This window comes from Chlamydotis macqueenii, chromosome 2, assembly GCF_036417535.1.
Source record: "Chlamydotis macqueenii isolate bChlMac1 chromosome 2, bChlMac1.mat, whole genome shotgun sequence".
Lineage (NCBI taxonomy): Eukaryota > Metazoa > Chordata > Aves > Otidiformes > Otididae > Chlamydotis > Chlamydotis macqueenii.
In genome coordinates, this window is record NC_141557.1 from 31126125 (window position 1) to 31146549 (window position 20425).

General features: G+C 37.7%; 1 protein-coding gene across 1 annotated transcript; it reads left to right on the plus strand.

Moving 5' to 3' along the window:
• The first annotated feature begins 1090 nt into the window (after positions 1–1090).
• LRRC72 (leucine rich repeat containing 72) lies at positions 1091–20425 on the plus strand. Its single transcript, XM_086741834.1, has 9 exons — positions 1091–1144; positions 2903–2976; positions 6341–6410; positions 9282–9363; positions 10803–10916; positions 15198–15287; positions 17116–17280; positions 18536–18563; positions 20135–20425. The coding sequence occupies exons 1-9, from the start codon at positions 1121–1123 to the stop codon at positions 20298–20300; spliced, it is 813 nt and encodes a 270-aa protein (XP_086597960.1). The 5' UTR covers positions 1091–1120; the 3' UTR covers positions 20301–20425.

Consider the following 20425-nt stretch of genomic DNA (forward strand, 5'->3'; position numbering starts at 1 on the left):
GTAAGTGATTAAAGACATTTCTGTTGTCAGTTTTATACTTTTTAAGACGTCTAGTCTTTCTTATTTGAGGCTTCCATTTGTTTAAAGCTACCTAGCTTAAATGCAAGCCACCCACACAATTTTTTTCCATGAAAATTAGATATTTGCAATATAATACTTGTACCGTAGTTCCATTCCTCCATCATACACACTGCATCCAGTTTCAGCGGTCTGAGCAAGCAAAGGCACGCACATAATTAATTCCATGAGTGACAGCTTATTCATGTATTTGCACACACAACTCTTGCTCTTTGTATATCAGTTGCACATAATTTACAATGACTATTTCTGCTAACTTGCATACTCTGTGTAAATTAAATTCTAAATAAAGCTCCAAGTTTTCAGACGTATTTTTGTTGCAGCTTGGTCAAGCATTTTCTATTGTTCTATATGCGCATAAAAGTACACGCACACACACACTGGGGAGTGGCTTTTTCTATTTTTCAGCTTGTGCTATGCAGTAAAATGGTTATAAAAAATAACAACATGGCAACAGTTGCTTGCACATGTGGATGTCATAAACATCTTGTGTTACAGTCAAAAGCACTGTCGCAGCAGCGGGCCCGTGGCAGGAGTGGGGATGGAAAGCATTTTCTCAGGCACCAAGGTGATCTGCAAGTTGCAAATCAGTAATGCATACGGTGTAAATTCGCTGTGAATTAAAGTTAGAAGTGTTTTTCTGATAGGTCACATATATACACACATGCACATGAGATTTGTGCTTTAAAAAAAAAAAAAACAAACCTAAAAAAAAACCCAAACGCACACAGGAAGGTAGCTTAAAAAAAAAAAAAAAGGCAGCACACTTTTTCAGGATTGTGAGCGAACACGACACAGGAGACTCCAGAAAGGTAAAGCAGGCCTCTCCCAGCCGTCGCCGGCCCGGAGTGTCCCGCAGGGACCCCAGGGCCCCGTCCCCACGCCCCGGCTGCCCGCGCTCTTCATCGCCATCGACCTCCTTGTCCCGACACGAAGCCCTGCGTCGGGGCCTCGGGCTCCCATGTCGGTGTCACAGGGAGCGCTGGAACAGCCACGCCCGGCCACCCTCTGTCACCCCGCCGCCTAGGAACGGGACTCTAAAATGGCGGCGGCCGCCGGCAGCCAGGTGAGCGGAGCGGCGCCCTCTCCTCCCCTCACCCCGCTGCGGCGCGGCGCTGCTCCCCCGCCTCCCGCCACCGCCGCGGCCCCCCGCAGCCCGCCCGCCCCCGCAGCGCCGCCGGCTCGGCCCCACAGGCGGGCGGCGCCGGCCTCGCCCCCTCGCTTCGCCGGGCCTGGGGGGCGCGGAGGAGAGGGGAGGGCGCACCAAATGAAGGCGTGCTCGGGCCCTCTCGCGGCGGTGGAAGGAGCTGCCTTTCTCCCTTCCAGCCAGCCCTCCCTCGCTCGCCTGGCAGCTCCAGCCGGTACCGCCACCCCTCGTTCGCCCCCCCTCGGGCGGCAGCGGGCGGCGCGGCTGCTCCGGAGCAGCCGGTCCCGCTCCGGGCGCCACAGCCTGCCCCTGGTGGGAGGCATTTGGCCGGGAGAAGCCGTACACCTGAGCTCCGCGGGAGCGGCAGGAGCCCTGCCGGGCCTGGGGCCGCGGGGTGGTGTGGCGGCGAGTCGGGGCTGGCTGGGAAGGGGGCTCCCGGGGCGGGGAGGGGATGAGATCTCACATAATGGAGTTTGAGAAGGACAGATCTTCGGCCGCCGTCGTCTTGAGTGTGACTGTGGAAGGCAGCGCCGGGGATCTGTGTGCTGCGGTGGGTGTGCGCTGCGCACCGGTGTGCCTGGCAGCTTTCTGCAGCCCCCGGGAAGGGGCGTCAACGCGCCTGGGGCTGTCGCACAGCTGCTTTTCTCCAAATAGCACCTCTTGTGCCATCTGCAGATTCTGTCTGTGTAGAAAGAAAAATACGTCCATTTGTCCCGGATTTTTCCCCACCTGACAGCTGTGGTCAGGCTCCTGGCCATACCGAGTTCCTGAGCGAATGGCCGCTGTCCCCACACCAGCTGCGTGCAGTGAGAGCCTGCTGTGCGCCGAGTCCCTCCCGCCAGCTCCGTGCTTCCTCCCTTCGGAAGGAGCCACAGGTCCAGCACATCTGCAAGTGCACCCGCAGTTATTTTGTGTGTATGCAATATGCCCAGAACGCGCTGGAGTCATTGTGCAGCCCATCTAGGCCGCTCTAGACATGCCTGTCAGCGCTTCCAAGCCATTTTGCTTTTGCAAAGTTATACCCATTTTGTGGTTTGAGTGTTTTGTGTGTGTCGAGCATGAGAACTCATGTAGTAAAACCGTTTGTTTTTTTTTTTCTGATAGACATTTTACGTTTTATCAGCCACTGGTAACTGAGATCCACAATCCTTCTGTTACTAGGATTCATTGCTTTTACAAATCACAGCACATTAGGAGTATACTCTGAAATTCAAAACTGTGTCTGCATTTTTCAAAATTAAATGTACAAGCCGAGTGTTCTGGATGCATAGTTTTAAAACGTTGTGTGCATAAAGTTGCATAAAATAAAGTTGCAACTGTATTGTAAGGTAAGCAGTTTTCTTGTTGACAACCTGTACTGGCTTGGCTGACCTGAGTGAAAAGCCCATTCTCCAGTCAACAGACGTAACTTTTTCAGATAATGAAAAATTGCTTGAAAAGAAGATTAGTGTAAGTGCAATGTAATTGTTGAAGTATTTTCATCAATTCAAAATAGAGGCTGCTAATTTAATATCTCTTTATCTCTCTGGAACTGCATTACAGTTTGTGGGATGCTGTGATGCATATATTAATTTTAGTGTGCATATTAATTTAGAAACTGAATGTGCACATATTATAATGTAATGAATCTATAATTATGCAGTATGTTATGCTGACAAATGTACTGTATCTTGTCAGGCAATAGAAAAACAGCTGAAGATCTGTGGCTTTAAGAGGAATGTGGATGTCTTAGTATTGTATCTGGCTGGACAGTAAGTAAAATAGGTTTCTCTGGCTTTTACTAAAAGTAGGGCATAGGTAAATAGTAACCTTTCATAGTGTCCGATACTCTCTGAAGATAATTTATATGTGAAATTTTAGTAAATTATATTTATAACTAGTCCATACATGCTGTGTAGGAGGAATGGAGAAGATACACTGAGATGCTTAGCAGAGCTGTACTCACAGTGAGGTAAACAGCCTCAGCCCCAGGTATGCCATCCTTCTCCAACAGCCCAGAGATGCTTGAGGGTCTGTAAGTTTACGGAGTTGTGCATGAACTTCTACCACAGGGAGCAGAGGAGTGAGGCTTAATGGGCTGAGCTCTGCCTGTTCTAACTGACTTGTTAGGCCGAGTGGAAAGAGTATCAAGAACTGCCAAATTTCTGACCTCCCTGAAGAAATCTGTTATTGCAACAGTAAAACTCATTGGTAGCCCCTTTGAAATTACCTGTATCTCTACTGTTAAGAATTGAAGGGAGGGTAGGGCAACGTGAAGTGAGCACAAGTACAGGAACACTTGTTTGGGGCTGACTGTACTCATCAGAGAACTGATCTCCTCTGAGAGCTTTATGAAACAGCTTAAGATATAGGGCAGATGAGGAGAAGAAACCATGCAAAGTGAAGGAAGGCAAAACTATCATGGACTTGTGGGTGATCTAGGTTGATAGAGGTATATGTTGTAGGATGAACATGCTGAGAGGCTGCCATAGAAAGATGGATACGTGACAGGGCATAGTTCCAAGTTTTTGAAAGGTATACTTGAAATTCTGGCCAGGGCCTAATTCCAAGTGTTGCATACCTGTCTGCAGCCTCACAATTGCATCTAGTGTTTGTACGGTTGGTATCATGTATGAAGAACTAATGTAGTTTAGTAATTCAGGGACAAAGTTTTCAAGGTCTCTAGGTCTTATGAACACACAAAAAAAAAAGGTGTTAAGGGATTTCAGTATTGTCTAGCCTGTTTTAGTAGAAATCAGGTCATCTTGAAAATCTATATGTGCCCACTAGTATCTTTAATTCCTTAGCATCTCTCCTGAGATACATCAAGAAAGTGTTTGACGCTTTGTGAAAATAAAATGTAAAACATGTAGTTACTATTCAAATTATTAAAACATGTATTTTAGAAAGAATAAAACATATATAAAGTCTGAGGGAGAAGTTTAAATAATGATAGATTTACAAGATGCATATATATATTTTCTAAACAATACAAGAAAATTATTATAATGCATATGTGTAAAATAAAGACACTGTATACAGTCTTAATAGGCACATTTTCTGATTTTAAATACTTAAATGTGTGCCCTCACTGCCTTTGAAATATTTTTTTGTATGGAATAAAAAGAAATGTTCAGTTGCCAGATGTAGAAGTGATCTGTCTTCCCATGAAATCATTTTGAGAAAGATGATGCAAGCTGTCTTCTTTGATGATTGGAGAGAAGTGAATTCCTTTTATTCTATACCAATTTATATAAACCTTGAACTTCAGCCAGTCTCAGTGTTAGATCATGCCTCCTTAACTGTTGATTTTGACATAATTTTGTGCTGGCTCAAATAAGAAAATGAAAAAAATAATAATTAAAGTCAATCAAATAAGAGGGAATGAGTTTATATTTTTAAACCACTACCGTTAAAGGGACATGAAAAAATGTACTTTTGGACACTGAAAGCTGTCATCCTAGGAAAACTGATTAACTTAGCAGTAAGCAGGAAAAGAGTGCTGCAGGCCAAAAAGGATACATTTGTAAGAGACATGCAAAGTCTGGAAGGCATACAGAAAGGGACAAGCCCTTTTAAAATGTTAGAAGAATTAAGCTCTACCTGGGGCAAATTAAATGCCTTAATACCAGAAAAAAAAACAGATCAAGGCTTGGAGATAGTCAAGATGAGGCTATTACTAGAGAGGGAGTAAAGCCAACTAAAATATAAACCTGTAAACTAGGTATAGAATGGCAGTGACAAAGAATATGAGGAAATTTTGACTTTGCTACCTGAAAAATAGTTCAGGAGTGTACAGGTAGAACCACACAGAAGAATGAGATAGTAGTCGTGTCCTGTCAACACTCATCTACTTGTCTCAGCTACTTGCAGTAATGTATTTTCTGATTACTTGTGACAATAGACACATAAATAAGTATTTGCAGGGTTCATTTTTATAGATTATTTGAGAAAGCCAAATACACAGTTTAACAAAGTAGCAGCATGGGATAATTTGATTTTCAGAAATACAGGAAAATAGAAGTACAGCACCTCAACTTTCTAGGGTTTGCTCTTCACAGATTTTGTTTTTCAAATGCAAGATCAGAGAAGGTGTCCACTCCCCCTCTGTCTGTATCTGGAAGGTTTGTTGAAAAAGAAAAAAAAAAAACCTAATAGGAAACTAGAGACTAGGCTTCATAGCTGGAACACAGGCAGATCATTTTAGGCTGATGATGTGAGGTTAATTTTTATTGATCCTGTTAGTTCTTTCTGAAACACTGGCCCTGGTCTTCCAACAAGTTAAAAAGTTTTATTAAGTCAATTAAAATTTGTCATGTAAAGGTAATCTATAATTGTTCTAGAGAAAATCAAGAACATTTATTTAAAGCAATGAGAAATAAGGAGGAACTATTAGTGAGAATTACCCAGCAGCTCACTAATATTCTCTGGCTAGTAGGTAATTTGTTGCTTACAGTACACTAGCAAGCTCAAATTGCTAGATACACAATTAATCAAAAAACCCTTCTGCCACATAGGAGGTAGATCCAGCCTCAGTGTATGTGCAGCTTTATTTATAACAAGACTGTTAATGAATATGGGTAAATACTAAGTTTATATGAGGACAGGAGAGAAGAGGGGTGAGAAAGGGGCAAAAGATTTCACAATATGGACTAATATGAAAAATAATGAGAGACGTACGTTGATGTGCTAGGTGTGTGTCTTCTGTTGGCTTCTCTGGCATTGTGGGTGGGCAATCCACACTGCACCTTCAAAGCAATTTTCCTTTTAGGTTTGTGTCCCCAGGATGCCAAACTTCTCCTGTGTTCTAAGCAGTTTCTACAAACTACAAAATACATGGGACTCATACTCCTTGGGAAAATAAATGCTGTTACAGAAAGAAAAATAAGTTATCACTTAGTTTGTTCCCATTTCTTTGCCACCTGGTGCTTTTTTATGCTTTCAGGTGTGTAGAATGCTTGCACTGTCTCTGCCATCTTGCTCTTTGCATCTTTCTCTGCTGTGATTTCTACAGACGTGTGGCTTTTTAGTGCTTGTATAATCTTATTTATAAAAAAAATCAACCATTTATAAAGTGATTAAGCACCATTAATGTTAAGAAATGTGTTACTCTTTTTTTTTTTTTTCTTCCACCAGAGGACTAAGAAGTGTCCCAAGTTTATCACGGTTTCATAGGTTAAGGTATCTGTGGATTAACAACAATAAGGTAACAAGGTATTCCTTTAATGAGCAGAACAATGCATCTATACTCCCTGATTATTATTTTGTATTTTTTCTAACATAAAGTATTCTATAATTGTCAAGCTAATAAATTATTTTTAATTTGCAGGCAAATTAAACTATTTTAAATATGACCGTTTCGAAGAAACAGTATTTCAGTTTACATTACAGAGTATAAGCTGATACATTTTGCTTTGGATTCACATCACATTTATAAATTTTTTGTATTTAAGAAGCTCAGGTTTTGTGCTAATGCCTTAGCAACAAAAAGAACGATTAAGTATATTTACAATTAAGTTATTGGCAAAATTGCCTGGTAGCATATCGACACCTGAGGTCTGGGATAGCAGTTTCCAGTGTGGCTCATAGCAAGTATACCCTGCCCAAAAGAGTTGGTAGCTCTTGGAACAGACCGAGGTGTGATACAGCCATAAGGTGTTCTTATAACAACTTCTGGGCTTCCTAGTTTTTCAGGAAAGCAGTGAACTGCAGGAAGTGTGTAGCTCTTTTTATATTCCCTTGCAGACATGCATGGTTTATTTCCTGGCAGGCTAATGGTTGAGATGAGACTCCTTTTTGCAGTCATGCACACAAAAGTGACATGGAACTCTTTCAAATGTGCTTCTCCCTGCGCAGAGGAAGTAGCACTGCAATGCTAGGGTATCTTCTGTCATTTTGCAGGCCGTTGTGTCACCTCAACATGTTTGATTTAAGAGAAGTTTCCAGATAACTGATTAGATTATGACATTGAGCCACATTAATTTCTCTTGTTTCCAATGCACTGTATGGTCCTAAATCACTTATACAAACCACATGCCTTACTTTCTCCATCTGTGCAAATCTAGATTATAGTATTTATTATAAACTGTAGGGGTTTTAAGACAACGCTCTTCTCAAAATCTCCAGACTCTACAGTTTCCAGCCAAGTCTAAGCACATCATATCTTACACAAAATTATCCACCTGACAATACAATCAATCTGACTTAGATTTCAAAATACATAGCCACCTATTATTAAATGGTTTAACTGAATCCAAACCTTCACTGAAAGCCACTGATAATTAGAAAGCAAGAAAAGTGAAAAAAAACCACAAATTCCTATTCTGCTTTTAAATATTTTACCGTACAGTAGTTTACGTGACTTTCACAATGGGCTCAAGTTCTTAAAACACTGGAAGTGCTTGCTGAGGTAAATAAGTAGCTGTGTGAGCAGCAGAAAAAAATAATTTTACATTCCATGTCACTTAGGAGTGTATGTAGATCTGCTGCCCCAGGCTAACATCAATTATATGGCATTTTATGTTGGCTTTGTTGAAAGACCTGTGGTTATCCAACTATTTTCAAAAAAACCAAAAACATGGATACATTAAAAGGTTGAACTAAAACCCCAGGTATGATAATGCTTTCCCTTGTATTTCTAAAGGACACTAAAGAATAAGAAGAAATGGCCCGATGACTAAGCAGAACTGATCTTGCTGACCATAAAAGATAAATAAATCTGATTTTTGCACAGATCTCACTTTCCTACCTAAGCAGTTACAAAGAGCATTCTTATGTTGTTCTGTATAACTTGTGTAGAGAAACCACTCCGTGGCTTTTCTTACAAGAAGCCTCAGCTCTAATAGGGGTAGCATATCTTTTTGAACTCAGAAGATCTGAGATCATTTTTTTTCTTTCCTTAAAAATACATCACAATAATTTTATCACAAAAAAGTAATTTCAGATGATCCTAAAAACCACAAACTTGTCAAAGGTAAACACCACTCTGTACAGTAGCTATATGCGGGCTTTACACTATACAAGATAAAATTATCATTGTGAAGAAACGTATTTTTTATTTCTAGAATATTGCCGTTTCCCTGAACCAGGTTTTCTGAGATGAAGCAGGACTCAGAGAATGGTATTATTTGGAACTTTAAAGTACCTTTTCTCAGAGGATTTCTGAGAACTTTAAGAATGGAAAAAGCTCCATCTTACTCTCTTCCACCTTTCAGATACTGCTAATACACAGAGCAAAGCACATTTATTTTGAAATCAGTGGCAAAATTCAAGGACTGAAATTATTCCCCCAGTAACAAATGACCTTGTATCACAGAAGTCAGAGTAGTGTCATGAATAAAATTCTGGTTGTTGTTCTTGCATTTAGACTGCAGAATAACTACTTGGGCACCGTTAGTACTCTCAGTTCTCAACTGTTACAATGGTCAGCTTGGTACCCCACTGCAAATCCTTTACCTTGCGTTGAAGTCAAGACAGTATGAGAACTGAGCTTCTCCAAGCAAGGGGATGAGATTTCATAGGGACTGAAGATAACTCGCTATTGGGAAATACCCATACATAACATTTTTTTTTTGTCTGTAATTGTAAGTGATTCTGTAAATCTGATTAAATGTCATTTTTAGAAATTTAGAACAAATATATGCTCTTTGGAGCTGCTGCTGAAGAAATAATTTTAAGACTAGAGGCTGGGCTTATTCCAAGGATATATTTCAGGAGTATCCTTAGATCAGCATAGAATTGTTACATCCTACAAGGGTGTTCTCACAATAAAAACTATTTCAAATGTGAATAGAAATAAAAGAAAATTTGAAGACCAGTAACTCAATGAAATCTGTTTCCAAATACAAACATTAAATTTGTAGTTTGAATAATTAGGTAAGGCTGTGCTACATGTATTTGATGTGTAATTAGTATTTCTAATGAAGGTTCATCTGTTAAGAGAATCCTTAAACAGAGAGTCTTAAACAGAAATATAAAAAACTACATGTAGTGAAACAGTTTTCAAGACGCCATGTTTATACTTCTCCAAAGTTAAATTTAGACTAACATATAACAGTTTTCCTAACTCTATTTTCAGATCCAAGATTTAACTTTCTTAATCAAAAACTATTGCTTGACTGAACTCTATCTCAACAATAATGAACTGACAGATGTATCAGGTACCAATCTGTGTTGTTGAGCAGAGGCCTATACTTTCTTTTCTGTATATTGTCATTCAAATTTATAAAAGTGGAAGACAGCAAGTAACTTGATGGTTGAAAGCTCCTATGTGTGTGTAACAATACATGTTAATTATTTTCTTAGAGATTTAATTGTTCTAGCATACTGAGTGGCAATAAGGTGATACGTTTATCTTGGTCTAAGGGATGAAATGTTATCCACTTTAATGTCTAGCAATTGCAAAATATTTTTAATCTTACATTACCATATTTCATATTTAAATATGCAAAGATCTTTTAACATGATGATTTGTAGTCCTCTTGCTGACCAGGTACTCCGTAAGCTGATGGAAGTACCTTTTGAGAGCCATTTATGTTTATATGATGAAAAACTGATAGCAGTGCTGACAGACTTAACATGAAAATAAAAGGATAATAAATTAGTAAGCTGTCCCATTTGTAAGGTAGTCACTAAGGTTCTGCAGTTTCTTCATTGTATAGTTACATTTATAATCAGAAATATTTTACAAAGTTACTGCAAAACTGTTTTATTGTAAAATTGCACCTGTCTTTCTTACACTTCTATTTCAGTTTTGCTTGCCGTTGTAGATTACAGTGGCTGTACTAGACTAGTGCATTTGTGAATGAAGAGGCCAGAGCATAATCAATTTGTGTATATTCTACACATTTTAAATTTTAGTATTTTACTTTTCACTATCCCTATAAAATATTGGGATGAGAAATGATGTTGATTTGTTTCTGTGAGATTTTGAGAAGAAGGAATGTTTAAAAGAAAGAAACATACGGGTTCAAGAGACAATATAGAAGGTAACAACACATGGGCAAACAGAAGGGCAAGTATCATTGGTAGAGAAATGCAGATGAGAAATACTGTATAGAATTTGGAAAATGAGACGTCTATGCCTGATGGGGTGTGAGGATGTGAACACAGTCTGGGTCAGCTACAATAATATTTTGTAATAACGGTTTAATTCATTAATAACTATTTGAAATGGAACTATTTTCTAAAGAATTCACTATTTATTGCTCGTGAGGCAAAGGTACTATTAGGGATATACTACTGTTTGTGAGGCAAAGGTAATATGAGGTAATGGTGGGATATAGGAGGAAGGAAGAGAGGAAGAAGAAACGATGCAATTGATGTTGATTTGTTGAGGTGTGGGTGATGAGGACAAATGGAAGGAACTGGAATGAAAAAAAGTTAGGCATATGTTCAAAGGATATGACTAGAAAGATGAAAGGGATATTGAAATCTCTGCTAATTTTTTTTTTACTAATCTCATACAAGGTGTTACTAAAAGGCAGGCATAGATGGATAACTAGAATATTGAATTCAGTGTGCAGCATAAAAAAGTAGTTAACTAATAAAGGCAGTCAGGTATGGTGAGAATAATTAATTGTTTTTCATTTTATTTCAGGTGCTCTGAAACACTTACGTGCGTTACAGATTCTGTTGCTTCACAACAACCAGTTAAAAAAACTTGGTAAAACAGTCAAGGAATTGAAAGGAATGATAAGCTTGCGGACCCTAAGTAATACCTTGTTTTTATTTTGCAGAGCAGCAAGCAGTAGTTTTTTAGTATTTCTTCTCAGGATGTTTCTTGTCTGTTTCCGCATCATTTGCCAACAGCTGTTAAAGCTAATTATCAATTTCAACCAAATTTAACAGAAGAAAGAGATTTCTAAGATGTGACAATTCTGCAGGGAACACCTCAACTAAGAAAAAAACCTGCCAAATGACTTCAGAAGTTAGCTCTTTCTGGCTCCTGGCTAGCCAGTCTCCTGAATGAGTAACTTAGAGGCAGTCAAAACTGTTCACTGCTACCTTTTTGTAAGGGAGCATGGGAGTACAGTAAGATTATCACAGAGGTGAAGGGAGTTGAGAAACTGATGTTATTGCTGTTGAGAGTGTGAGTAATAGGTTATAGAACCCAAATTCGTGCCTCATTAATTCTGTTGGTCATAGAACTTACTTTCTGCATCTTTTTGGCAGACTATGGATTTCTAGAGTCTAAGAATAAATATACTTTAGATATTAAGTATAGCAATATCTGTTAAGTAGCATAATTTTTGATATACCGTCTGGAAATGAAATTTCAGTTTAAGTTATACAAGACAGCGTTGGGGCCACTAAGTTACAGTGTAAGAAGCAGCCTCCAGGGAAAGTAGGATTATATGCTATGAATGTATTGAAAGTGAAAGTGTAAGCAGTCTTTTTCCATGGTTCCTAAAAGAGTGTCATCATAGGTGATGCCAAACGCTCCGTACTTTGAGAAAACATGAAACAAGTTTCACGTTAGTGACACAATTAATGGAGGCGAATGTCATCAAGCCATACCTCCTTATGCATTCAAAAAATTGAACGTCTGATTGCAGGAAAAGAAAATATGGCTTAGAAAGTACGCTTTTAATTGAACTTGACACTGGGCCAAAATTAGAAAACAAATCAAGTGTTTAGAAAGACAACATGCCAGCCAAATTATTGTATTTTTTTTTCATTATGTGCAAGATTGAAAAAATAGTTTAATAATAATGCAGTTTAATAATGCAGTTGTTGTTGGAAGTGATTAGGCAAAGTCGGGACACACATCCTATGTATGAATGGTGCAGTCACTTGAATTTAATGTTATACCCCTAACAATTAATAAGGAGCTTCAACAAGCACAAGGAGTTTGTTGTACTTGTTGCAGGCATCTGTGGGAAATAAAGACAAATAGCAGATAGTTAAAGTGCTGCCGAATTGTTATGGATGGTAGCCCCAAAGACATAGTGAAAATTGGGTGCGTAATAGACTGGCCACCACCATAGAAAAGCAAGTGTTAAAGAGAACTGTCAAACAATATATAGAATATACCAGTCTACCCTGATCAAAGAACTGTTCTTTAGTTCAAAGATATGAGAGTAAATGGTAATCAGTGGAAGAAACTTAATAACCTTAATTTTACAGTAATACCTTGTTGACTTTTGCAGTGATGAAAAAATCATCTGTCTGTTTGTTTCAAAGAGATTTCATAATAATGAATTCTCAGATTAACAGGACTCTATTGGTTTAATAAAATGCACTGGCACTGTCATATTTGAAGTAAATTACAGCAGTAAACGAACAAAATAAATTTTACAAGTCATAACCTATATATCATATCCTATATTTGATATCATATTACTATATCATTTATATACCTCCTTGCAATATTAAGAAATGTGAAATGGGTGCAGAATTTGAACTGTGTAGCTTGGAAAAGGTCTGTGCCCATAACTCACCTTTATAAAATACAAACTGTTTGGGGAATGGGAGAGTTCTCACTCTTGTGAGGTAGATCTTTTTTATTGCCGGACAATCCGATTAAAAAAGCTATCCTTCAACAGAGCTTCTGGATGCATAATAACATTTTAGCATTTTGTAGCTCTTGGAGATATTAGAGCTATTAAAAGCTCTAATATACTATTACTGTTAACTTCAGAAGTAGCATCCAGCTGCCCAAATGTTGCATTTCTCTTCCTTAAGGCTCACTTGTGATTTTTAGCCACTGCCCTGCACTGGATTTGTAGCATAACACCATTCTTCATCAGGTGTTTATTGAAGACATTCAGCTTCTAAAGATTTACTGGGTGGGTTGCTCACAACTGCAGCCTTTTGGGAGATACGGAGGGTTTCTTTATGGGCTCACCTTGTGCTCACATCTCCCTTTTGGAATCCAAGATTTTTGTTATGTACTCTGTAAATTGCTTCAACTGATTTATTATCCACAGCTGATAACATCTTGCTGCTAGACCTCAGAAAACTTTTTGTTCTTCACTATGTTTCTATCGCAGAAGTTCCTTTCTGCCCCATGTGGGATAGGCACACTGTTTTCCTACATTCCAAATAGAGAAAACAGACAAATCTGTGGAGGAAGAAAGCATTATCCCTAATTTGTAGAAGTAAAATTGCATGACCTTGACAAGAAAGTAGATACAGAGCCAAGAATTGATCCCAGATGTTTTGTAAAATAAGACCATCTTGATTCATACAATGGTTGGATTTATTGCAAGAATGAGCAGTAGAAAAGTCGTATACTCTAAAACAAACCCAGTGTTGAGAGGAGGGACGTGCTCAAAGTCGCATCTAGATTCAGAAGTACTTAGTATTAGCCCCAGTTTGTGCCATGGAAAAATCTCTCTTGAGTCTTCATTTCATTCCACTATCAAACGTACCTGCTTTTAGAGATCTTTCTGAAACATTTTTCTTTCTGGAACAGACTCATCAGATATATACCTAGTACTCTTTCTGATTAGTAACTTGTAGAAAAAAATAGCTATATACTACTTTGTTTGGTAAAAATGGAACTTTCTTTTGCTGCCACCTTGTGGGTCTCTTACTACTTCTAAGTACGGTGATTTTTAAAAACATTGTTAAAGAATTAAAAGTTCTCCTCTGAATACATGAACAGGTGTTTTCTATGTAGAAGATAGCAAATGCCCATTCCAGCCTCACTATGCCCTCAAAATAACTGCTAAATCGCATCAAGCACTGGCTCTCTTTGGCAGTCATACTTCTCCTGAAGAACATGACATGGCATCTTGTACGTTACAAATCTGTGTGGAATATTTCCAGACTTTTTTCTTCTTCTAGTATCGCTTGTTTGCTTCTGTAATACCATCTTTCCCTCCCTAACTGCTAAAATTACATATAACAGGGTTTTTTTACCCTAGAGTGAATAGGGTAAAAGATAGCCCCAGACTCTCCTCAAAAAGAGAAAAACAGACCAGTGTAGAACTTGGTAGACTTTGTCAAAATTATTAATTGAAGATTTTTTTCTCTGCTCTGATCTCAAGGTAGCAGCTTCTTGATTATTTGTACTGTCTCAGAAGAACAGCATTTGTATAAGGAGAAAAATTGCATCATTATGTTTTTCGTTTAGGAAAAAAAAACCCACCCAGCAACACTTGTTTGTTTGTTTGTTAGCTGATCTGGGAATGAGCCAGTTTCTATTTTAATCAACCTCAGGCATCACTCTCATGAAACAAACTGATCTGGCATGTTGACTAGGCAGAAGTTCTACATCTAGCAAAACAGCAACACAGCATTGATACCTGTCTCTGTGTTGCAAAGGTTTGGTTATTTCAGGTAATGAGAACCTGGATGTAAGTATTTTAGTCACATTGCTAATGGGCTTTTGGAGCTTAGTACTTCAAGTGTCAATGAAAGTTAGTGGGACACAGGTTCTCAAGAACTTAGGCCCTTTTAAACATTTTACTCTTAAACTTACTTGAGTTTTCAAACTGATCATCTGTCCAAACATCAGAAGATTGGGTATTTCCATTTTATATTGTGTCTATGGAATAAAAACTTTATATCAGCTGTGATAAAGCCTTAGGTGTCCTAAAGCTCATCTGGTTTTAATAACTCTCCCCCTACAAATTTTGTGTCTTACCTTTAAGCTGTCACACCTAAAAGACTATTATTATTTAAAATAAGCATCACCTAACAATACATAAGAAATTCAAAGGCAAACACTTAGTGTGTTTGTCTGTATATCATAAAAAACAGAAAAAAAAAACTTCAAAGGTTTGGAGTACATGCTGGCACCTTTACTCAGTTCTTGCCTGTGGTATTTGCGTACTTTGCGATAAGCCCGTTCTTGCAGTGTTTCGCTGAGTAATTTTGCATGTGTAAAGAGACTGCACTTTGTTTACCCAGCATAAGAACAATTTGAATTTGATAATACTTTTGTACTAGTGATCTTTAATTTTCCTGCCTTGCTAAGTTAGTTGTTTTTCTTTTGCTGGATTTGGTTTTTGTGATGTTGTTTTTTTCTGTCTATGTTTTGCAGACCTCTTCCGTAACCCTCTGGCCCTAGACCCAGACTACCGGCTTTATGTGATATACTTCCTTCCTTCAGTACAGCTCCTTGACAGGAAGTGTAAGGATTGCTTTCCTCTTCTCACAAAGCATTGACAGTTGCCTTTGGTGTTAATCAGTTGGGAAAAATAAGTGACTTACTCTTGCCTGTTCTTTTACATGCATTTGTTGATAGAGCAAAACATTTAATGAACAGATACCCGTTTTTTTTGCAAGATTTGTCAAGCAGATAGAGTATACATGGCATAAAGAGTTTACTTTGCCAAATGCTTTTGGTTTCTGTCTTTTAAAATTATCTGTGTTTTTCTTGAATCTTGGTCTATATATTTTTGGGTAAGACAGAAGAAGCCTCTGCTTAGAAACATGTACCTACACTTGTGCATTCGAACTAGTATATTCACATGGGTGAGCATGTCTACTGTAAATTCTACAGAAAAAAAAAATTGTCTTAAAAATAGCCAGATGATAGATCAGTCGATCCATAAACATGCCACAGGAGACCCAGAAAATCAGCTTTGGTGGTTTTTGTGTCTGGAGAGCCATGTGATTGGCAGGAGGACTGAAAATTACTGGAGAGCCCTGACAAAGGTGCAGATTCCTACAGCAGCTCTACCTCACAAGAAAGTAACAAGGAGAAACAATCTGATCTTGAAAACCTGCTCCTAGTCTCTAGAAGAATCAGGATGCAGCACTTGTGCAAGGCAGCCACAGGACATCTGCAGATGTTGGCAGACTGTGTGGCTCTGCCATGGGCCACAGCATGTGTCAGGGGTCGATGAGGAGCTGCCGGATCTGACCCCATTTGCTTAAACATTCATTTTGCACTGGTACCTCCGTCTCTTGAGTATTTGGTCTTGTGTTACACCTGTGCTTAGCACATCTGTCAGGCTGTTTTACTAATGATCGTTTTTGACTAGAGGGCGGTGGCTGAAGCTTGATGTCCTGGAAAATACACTTTGCATTTACACCTCTAGAAATACTTCTTAAAACTTCCTGGATTTAGTCTCCTAAATACAGTTATACTGTAATTGTCAGTCCTGGATTAAGACTTGAGGCATTAATTTGTATCAGTCTGTACCCTGGACTTTCTATTTAGTGAACTACTTCTCTGACAATACAAAGCTTCTTCACCATCTGTGGAACATTACCACAGCATAGTCCTGGCTGTCTCCTTTACACAAGACATGTTCTGCTACCTCCAGGCATGACTACTGCAGTTCCTTCCTAATTGGTCCCCTAGACACCATGACTTGAAAACTTCCCTGAATTGAAAATGCTTCTGCCAGAGTTAGTTACTTGTTCTAAACCTTCAGCTCACTTCTGTTGCATAGCTGGAGTACTGGATCAGTATTGCAGTTCATATCATTGAAGTTAACATCCCCTATTTGACCAAACAGTCTCAAACTCTCTGTTTAAAATTTAAAGTTATTTTTGAATAAATGTGCAAAACAGGGAAATGTTAAGCTTTTGTTTTGATTGCAGTTCTGCAGTTTTCTCTGTAATTGAGCAATGGGAATTGAACTGGCCTTGAACCAGGACTTGGTTTTGCTATTCGTAAAGAAACATCCAAATCTTTACTGACTTTTGCAGTAGATCTCATTTAAGCGGTATGAAAAGTCTTGCTTTCTGGTTTCTTGGTTTAAAACTTCTGATCCTACTGCACTCAAACCAAAAAGCTTTATTTTATTGGACAGAGCTTCACCCTAAGGCCTTAGGAAGTATCACTCTGTATTTCCATTTGAATTGTTGTGAAATTGTGCAGATTTACACTGCTATTGTTACAAAAGTCCGCACACAAAAAAAAACTGAATCACATTTTGCATGCAGATAGATAATACCAGCCTTTTAAGTTGGTGGAAAAGATAACAATTTTATATCCCTTTTAACAGTAGTTACACAAAAAGAAAGAGAGTCAGCACTTCATCTTTATAACTGCAAGAGGTCTTGTGTCATGCAGTCCATAGCTTTTGGAAAGAGAGTAAATACACCCCTGGGGCCTGCACTGGGATCTAGCAGATGCACTCAACTGGCCAGAAGGCTGATGATACCCTCAGGTATTTATAATAATGTAAGGAAAAGCACACATTTTTAGGTTATTTGAATTAGAAAAAGTTATTTTAATTCATCTGATAAAAAGTTCCTGGTTTTAGTATTAAAGTACAAATGCATCAGGACCTCAAACAGATTGCTTCATAAAATAAGTAGTAATAGCAGCAACAGGGAACAAATGAATCCTTCTGCTAAGAGTATTGTGGCAAATGAGTTCTAGTTTCCCTGTAATTATAGAAATGTCTTTAAAGATAGCTGAACAAACAAAATTTCACTTTTTTTTTTTCAATATGTGTCTTGTGAGTGATTAGTTTTATTCAATTAAAAACATCTCTATACTCTTCTGGGCTGAGTCTCAGACAGTGATCAGCATCATAGAGTTTTGATGCCCTCTAGTGCTTTTAGAAAATAATCTTGTGAAAGTATTTTCTTCTAAATAATGTTTTAAATTTTACATATCTTGCCTAGTTTTGTAAGCAGATTCCTTTTTATGCTTTCCAAGCTGAGAATATTTTAATGATGATATAATGATGATATAATAGCATATAAAGTAATTTTTAGAGTTGTTAGAACATTCGGATCTGGAAGACAGCATGATCCTGGTACAAGAAAGCAGGTGAATGCCACCTGGAACCTTGTGACTTGTCCTGTATGACAATCCGGAACAAACCTTGAAATCCCACACAATTTTGTCTGCTTTTTTTTAATGTTTTCAAGATAAGAAAAATGATATTGTGCATAGATGACTGAAATGGAAGCATTTTGAACAGTAGTATAGAAGAAGTTTGGAACAGTAATAAAATACCTGCAATTTTTTTAATATATGTATATCACAATAGTAAACTTGAAAGCAGTGTATTTAACAATAATTTTGAAAAGGTTGGAGAAAAAAAGGATAGTTTAATAATATTTAATAATTTATTTGGTTTGCTGATAATTATCAAAGTAGGCATACAATTGTCTTTATCGTGTTGTCATTCACATATATAGACAGTGGAATTATTTTTCTCTGAAAGAAAAAAAATGTGTGTAAATGTATGTCTACAGAAAATAAAATACAAGAACTACATAAACATAAAAAACCCCTCAGCAGATACTTGTTTCCTTGTTTCCACAGTAATTTAATAATTTAATAACGTTTCAAATAATCTGCTAGTTTTGAGCTCATTTGAACAAGTAATTTAGGATCAGGATGGTAATACTCAGCTAATCAAAATGCTGTACAGCCATTAATGCCTTAATTTGAACTTTTTGTTATAGGTTGTGAATTTGGAGATCACAGAAATAAGTAAGTAATTTGTTTTTCTTTTACATGACTGAAGCATTTACTTAATTTCCTCTTCTACTAACCAGAGAAATTGTCCAGTAAAAATGAGGTTTTGAAAAAATGTCTGGTCTTTGTGTTTAACATAGTTGCAACTCTGTACTATTCTGATGAGACAACCTACCCGCTGCTGTCTGAAATTTAATATTGAAAGGTATTCCACATTTGGAAATGGGTATATAAAAATGCTATTTATTTATAAGATCAAATACTGATTGCTAGAAAAAGCATGCTTTAATTGTTAGAGCATCAGAATAGCTGTTCTGTATTATGGCCTAGAAAACTTTCTCCTGACTGGCTGTTCAAAAATATATACTCTCTGGAAAATATTATGACTTGTAGAACAAAACTTCTTTAGTCTGTACTTGATGTTACTTTTATTCTCTTCAGCTTCAAAATCATAGAAATAAATGTAAAACTTATCTCTGTTGTCTCTGTCTCTGGATTGAGACAGTATAAAGGTTGCATTTCAATGTGATGACACTTTAGGTGCTATCTTTATAAGAGTAAATTTACAAACTTCATATATCAGGCTTGTTTTTACTTTCTAACTATACACATTAAATATTTGAAGATATTATTAAAGGAAATAATAAAAGCTTAGCATACATATCCTTTAACGATTTGATTTTATATAGCTGCTCACTCTGAGTACAGCTCTTTACAATCAAGCTAATTTATGTTTAAAAAATAATTTTTACCTGCTTTAAGTGGAGTTAGTTGTCTTCATTGATAGAATGGATGTATGACTTCCTCTCCATCTTATTTATGTAGATGCTTAGGCTTTGCAAGGTACCTTTACAATACAAAATATGTTATATTTGGTGGAGATAGGGTAGTCCTGTGGTTTATAGGGGTGTGTTACTACAGGTACATTTTAAAGAAATAAGTTCTCATAAGATCAGGTTTTAATATTGTAACTGAGTCAATGAGTTAAAAGGTTTTGGTCTGACATGAAGTCCTTGTCAGTTCTGCACTGAGGTGTGTCTGCTACTTTTCTCTCCCACGCTGCAGCTGTGGCAGGATGCACGAACAGCACAAGCTCACAGTGTTCTGGGTTCAGAGGTGGAGAAGGGATATTTGCATCATGGCTGGTTAAAAGATCCATGGTGAAATAAATGTGCATTTGCATTAATGGCTATCATATCACTATGAAATCAAAATTAGTTTTATGATTTCCATTTATTCAAAGCATTAGAAGTATACAACAATTCTAATTTTTGTGGGGGAAAAAAAGCAGTGAGAGCAAAATAACATTTTAAAGTTTACTATAAATGTATTTTAAATACTTTATATATTTTTTTTTCTTAGAATCCTGTGATTCTGGCCCTTTTTCATTTTGTTTTGCTTTCCTAAATTTGGTGAAAGAAGGAAATGTTCTGAAAATTTTAAATTTTCGAAACCTCACTGTTAGTGTCATCATGACTTCGAACTTCACTTTCTACATTTAATACCTTCTAGCGTGTGTAGTAAATTAGCTCCAAAGTAGTTTGGAAACATGCAGACAATGCGCATTTGCTTTCTTCTTTTTGCAGAGTACCATTTGAGAACCCTGAAGACGCTGTTTTACTACGGGCAATGACAAGATCTCTGATGGAATTTTCCTCTGTTGACTGGAGCAAAGTAGCCACCTGTCAAGAAAGATGGCTTGAAAGCAAAGTGGAAGAGCCCCATGGGAAGCTGACAATCCAGTTTAGATGAGTGCTTTCTTCCTTAAGGGAAAAATTATTCCTCTCTCTAGTGTGAAGATAAGCCTCTTAAGTAAGTTAATATCTCAATAAAACAAGTACACTAAACCATGTATCTAATTAAATGAACTTCCAGAA